Here is a 5,665-nt window from a genome sequence, read left to right on the forward strand (position 1 = left end):
AAGGAAGCTTTACCAACAGGCCAAATCTCCCAACGGCTAATTTAAATTTGTATAGTGTTGGAATAGGTTTTTGATTTATAGTACTATTTGTTGAAGCAGCATTGAAAAATATTGTGAATTTTTGTTGTTTTATTGATTGTGTAAATTTATCAATTAGTGAATTTTTCATCATCTTGTTCTATCGGAAGATATCGTCGGGATCATCCAAGGTAAATGTAATGAAAACATGTTTATTATCAATAAACTATTTATTGTATAAAGGAGGGAGGTTATCACCCTATTTTAACTATGGCAAGATGGTCAATTTTTCATTACGTGGGATCGCCATTAAATAAAAGTCAATCAACAGGGCGAATTCGAACAGACGCAGCTGCAATTCCGAGGTTGTAAATGGCCTCAACTCCCTCGGCTACAGAAGATCCAACAAAGTGTAAACTCTTTTAGTGTTGTAGTTTGCACTTGGTCAAGATGGTTTGTATAATACTGCCTATTACTTCTTAACCTCCAGCATAATCACTAATAGTCCCTACCATGAAATAAAAGGTATTAGTGCTAATACTTCGTAGTTTATATGATTGTATATTTGTATTTAGTTATATGTAGTTTAAACAATAGTATTTATGGACCAATACTATTAGCTTTCTTTATGAAACAGGCCCCAAGACATAGCCATCTCAATTCCTGTTATTTTGCTTGTGTTTCTATTCTGAAAGAATAGGGAAAGCATCTCTCACCTCAATATCTCTAAAGATAAAAGGCGGTTGATAAAATAAACAACTCATGACGTAGACTATGTAGATTCAGAGAAAAATCATTTCAGGGTATCAACAAAATTATTATAAGGCGGTATGATCAATGAGAAAGTATTGTTTGCGATCAATGATAACATGAGCTGGTTCTTCCCGGAATCGGAGGAAGGTCCACCCCAGAATTGTCATTGGGGGAAAATGAATATTGAGTTTAAACTAGACTCACTAGTAACCACAAATCCTGAGTAACTGTGATAAATATTTTTTAATCTTTTGCCAAATAAAAATCTTATTAATACTTATTAACTTAAATTGAGCAATAAACTGACGATTAAAATTATATGATTGTCAATTGTAATTACATTTATTATTAAATTAAAAAAAAAATGGATTAAGCTTCATTCATTTATCGTATAACTCATAGAAGTTGTATAGAGCCCTAATTTTCTTTCATTCTCTTCTTGTGGCGATTCTACTATCTTTTAATAATATTTGCCAAAAATGATAGATTTTTCTTGTTACAATAAAAAACAAACAAAAAAATCGACATTTATCAACCAAAATATTTTTTTTTTTTGCAACAAATTTTACATATCTTCATTATGATTTCTAATTGATTCCAATTTTCTTCGATTTTGTCTATTGTCCAATTCCACGGGTAAAGGGCGTGAAATGTAGTAAAAGAGGCATATTGCCTGTATTTGAAAAATATGGAATCTCGATGGATCACAGACGATAATCATCGAAAATCGGGTTGAGGAAATCTTACTTTTTTTCCCGAAATCTGTCAATAGTTCAATTTACTGAAATCCAGCCTTATTATAATCTCCAACTACTTTAAAAAAGACTCGCCGAATATCAATGAGTAATTTGAACAAAAAAAAAAAATTATTGGTTCAGGCGGTCTCTCAAATCAGGCGATACCGATACTACTGGTCTATACAATAACTGCTGGTCTATACTATAACTACTGGTCTATACTATAACTGCTGGTCTATACATAACTGCTAGTACATAAATACGGTAATTTAACTTTTACCTCAAGTTGAGTTTCATTGGTCTTAAAGTGTACCTGTGCTATTGTTAGCTTTTCCACAGTGAGCCGAAAGCTTTTATCATCAGTAAAAGGCTGTTTGCTTTGAGGAAGGAAGCTTTACCAACAGGCCAAATCTCCCAACGGCTAATTTAAATTTGTATAGTGTTGGAATAGGTTTTTGATTTATAGTACTATTTGTTGAAACAGCATTGAAAAAGATTGTAAATTTTTGTTGTTTTATTGATTCTGTAAATTTATCAATTAGTGAATTTTTCGTTTCTTGTTATAAAAGATTTTTTTTCTAATTTAAAAATTTGTATAGATTTGTGCGATCTGAACTGGCGACAGTTATAAACATTGCTATAATACTGAGCCTGGATTGTCTATGCATCAGATCCCAACAATGGCTCTCTTATCTTGTATGTATTTGGCCAGTTCACAATATATATATATATTATCTATTTTTCTTGACAATGAATTAATGTACTTCTTCCCCTTCAGTTCCATGCTGGACATAGGTCCAAATCATTTATACTAACATATATTTATATATAAAAATATTCATAATTCCGTGCTCACAGCATATATCTTAAGCAACATACATACCAGATTTTCCATATTTTTATTTATTTACTTTTCTTCCAAACAATATATAGTAATTTTTTTTTCCTTTCTTTTTTTAATACAAAGAACAAATTTGTTTTATAATTTTTTATCTTGTTTATTTTTTTATTAATATAAAGAAATATTTTGTTAAATATAAAAAAGAATTTCTTTATTAAAAGCATTATTTTTAAGTATGTATAGTTTGTACTTTATGTTACATATTTCCTTGAATTCCTTCTTTTTAGCTTTAACAAAAAAAAAAAGGCTGATGCAAACCTTTTTTTGATATTTGTATTTATAAAGTTACAAATGAACAGTCTTCTTTTATTTGAAGCATTTAAGTTCTTAAATTTACTTCAAAGAAGAATATATTTATGATGAATACTATAAAAATTAATTTATTTATTTAATACTAGATTGGCCTGGATGGGCCTTACATGGTTGAAATAACCTTACATATTTTTTTTTTTAACAATTGATTATGAGGGGGGGTGGTAAAATAATAGTAAGATAAAAAAAAATACTTCTTTATAAAAGAGAAAAGTGAAATTAACAACATTCGTAGACTCTAACAAAACAAACAATTGGCCTTTAAAAAAAGAGTAAATTTGAAAAAAAAAAAATCGGAGGGAGAAAAAAAATAAAGTGGAAGTAATCTAAATAATGAAATTAATAAATATAGAATTTACAACAGAATGTCCTGCAGCAGCCGGATTTCAGTCTTCGGGTTAAGGTTGGGTTTTCCAATTTGTTCCACCGCTCCTTTAACTGTCGGTAACTGGGAGTGGAACTTCATGAACCGTTTTTTGATGTAATCCTCTATCAACTCCATTTCTAATTCCCCATGCATTTGACTATTTCTTATGAACCAAGGAGCATCCACTCAGATTCTTAGGACTTTATTTTGAAATATTGTATTTGTTTTTTTCCTTTTCTTAAAGAATGCGCTTCCGAGACTTCACAGCCGTACAGCAGCAGTGGCCTGAGAATATTTTTAAAAATAAAAGTTTATGGTTTTAATTTGAATTATCTATTTAGAATAGGATATAACAATATGATGCATATAAAGGACGATAAATAGTTTAAGCTAGCTTTTCGGTCGAAATATCCCACAGTTTGTTTCCACTGTCTACCATGCGACTGACTTTACATTTTTTTTTTTCTGCGGGTTAGAGATTTTGGTATCAACAACAACCAGACTACAGTATATCCCTTACTAGAGTACTAGTTAGTCAAAAGAATTAAATCGCAAAAGTTTTTAAAAGTCTGAGAGTAAAATGTTTAGAACTGCAGTTGATTTAAAGATGTGTTATTCACAATGAACTACAACAAAAACTTATTGGTATACTTATGTGCTTTATATTGGTGGAACAACTTCACGTATACTCTGTGAACAAATGTTTGTTTAACTTACTAATTATTGAATCCTCACATCACAGTAATATTATTGTAATTTGTATAAAAAATTAAATAAATAGTATTATTTGTACTCTGCAAAAAAAAAAAAAAACTGTGGGAATAATTTTCTTTAACAGACATGATTGACAGCTTTTTTTAAGCCATCGCCAAGTGCTAATTATCTATTTACCATTATTGATAAATTTATATTAATGATTCAAGCTTATCTCAGAGGTCAACATATTCTTGATCAAGGAATAAAGAATTGGGGCTGAATTGTATTATAAAAATATAACAAAATAAAATGAAAAATAAATTATATTCTTTGACATCAAAATAAATATGAGACAAGACTTATCATAGAAATATACAATTGGTGATTTGACATTACACCATATCTTTATGGTACAATAAATAAATTATTCTCAGTATTTATAATCTATTTTATCACATCGTAAATAGAACGATTGAAAAATACACAATTTATAGTAACTAATATAAATACACTCAACTATTTACACTTCCGAACTGGTAGGTGTTATCGGAGAAACTTGTCTTCCTTCGGGATAAGATGAAGGTTGTGATTGGCAAGACATTAATACAGCCGATTTCTCCATGGAGTTCATAAGAAGTAGGACCAGGAACATTTCTTTGTTTTCACCGTGAATCTTACATTGTTGATTACTTTTTCCACAGTTTCCTCTTTGCAATTCCTATCACCTGGGGCTTTTGGTGGTTGCGCTGGCTTTTTTGGAGCAGGCTTTCTTCTTTTTCCATATAATGACTAAAAATCATAAATAAAAGGTAATTAGATAACTATTTCATAATCTGTAGTGTTTCATGTCCATAATTGTGTATTTTAATTTCTCTTAAAATAAAGCAATAAAACATATATTATTCAGGAATAGAAAAAGAATAAAGGACTACTTATGTGATGAAGAATAAAGCAAGTAAACAATTATATATATAATGTTGACTTATCTCAGTTAATGTTTAACTAATTTATGTTAAATTTTAGCCTATTCTATGAAAAAGTGTACAATAATGTGTTAAATTATTTAAAATGTCTCCAACATGAAAGAATTACATTGATGTAATAAAATTCGTAAATATTCTAAAATGATTGGTGATGTCTGTGAATATTTTTTTTATAATGTATAAATATAAAAAGAGGCATAGTGCCTGTGATGTCCTAGGATAATTCTTAAATTGTAATTTAATTAAGAAGTGTTAACTAATTCACTATCGAATTAGGAACGTTTTCTATGTTTGCAAAATGCAAACTGGAATACATATGTACATGTGTTTTCATTTAAACTTCATCTGAAGTTTTATGTTTGTTTCAAAGAAAGTATGTTTCTACATGCGTAATCGAAAGTAGAATTTTGAGTTTGATGAAATTGATACTGGACCATCTAAGTATTATAAAACCCATAAAATCCCTCAAAATGTCATCAAAATCAAATAAAGATTTTTAGCTGTTTCTTATAAACATAAATTTGACAATATTTCGTATCTAAAAAGTAAAAACCAAGAGGCTTTTTTTTTATTCTGAGGATAAAATAAATTGTTTTTTCGAGCAAAAAATAAAAAGCTCCCCTACTTAGGTAGTTATAAATCATAGGTGACTCGCCATTATTATTTTTAGATTTCCTTATAATCCGCTCCTACCTCACTGATAGAACCTTTAAAGTAAATCAAAACCTAGCCTATTTATTCATCTCTCTTTTCTCAGTCCGCTGGTGTTCCCCAAGGTAGTATCTTAAGCACCATTCTTTATACGGTTTATACAGCTGACATCCCAACCCACCCTAACACAGTGCTAACAACATACGCTGACGACACATGTATACTTTCTGTAAACAACGACCCAACT

At 29.6% G+C, this 5,665-nt stretch overlaps 1 protein-coding gene across 1 annotated transcript in view; it reads right to left on the reverse strand.

Moving 5' to 3' along the window:
- Positions 1-4,201: 4,201 nt before the first annotated feature.
- Positions 4,202-5,665, reverse strand: part of LOC106677898 (collagenase 3) — an 8,858-nt gene continuing 7,394 nt past the window's right edge. Inside the window, exon 7 of the mRNA XM_014416093.3 lies at positions 4,202-4,573. Within this exon, the coding sequence (XP_014271579.3) occupies positions 4,412-4,573 (162 nt within the window). The 3' untranslated portion in view covers positions 4,202-4,411. The remainder of the gene's footprint in view (positions 4,574-5,665) is intronic.

The sequence above is a fragment of the Halyomorpha halys genome, unplaced genomic scaffold, assembly GCF_000696795.3.
Source record: "Halyomorpha halys isolate HHAL.00 unplaced genomic scaffold, Hhal_1.1 Scaffold111.1, whole genome shotgun sequence".
NCBI classification, from domain to species: domain Eukaryota; kingdom Metazoa; phylum Arthropoda; class Insecta; order Hemiptera; family Pentatomidae; genus Halyomorpha; species Halyomorpha halys.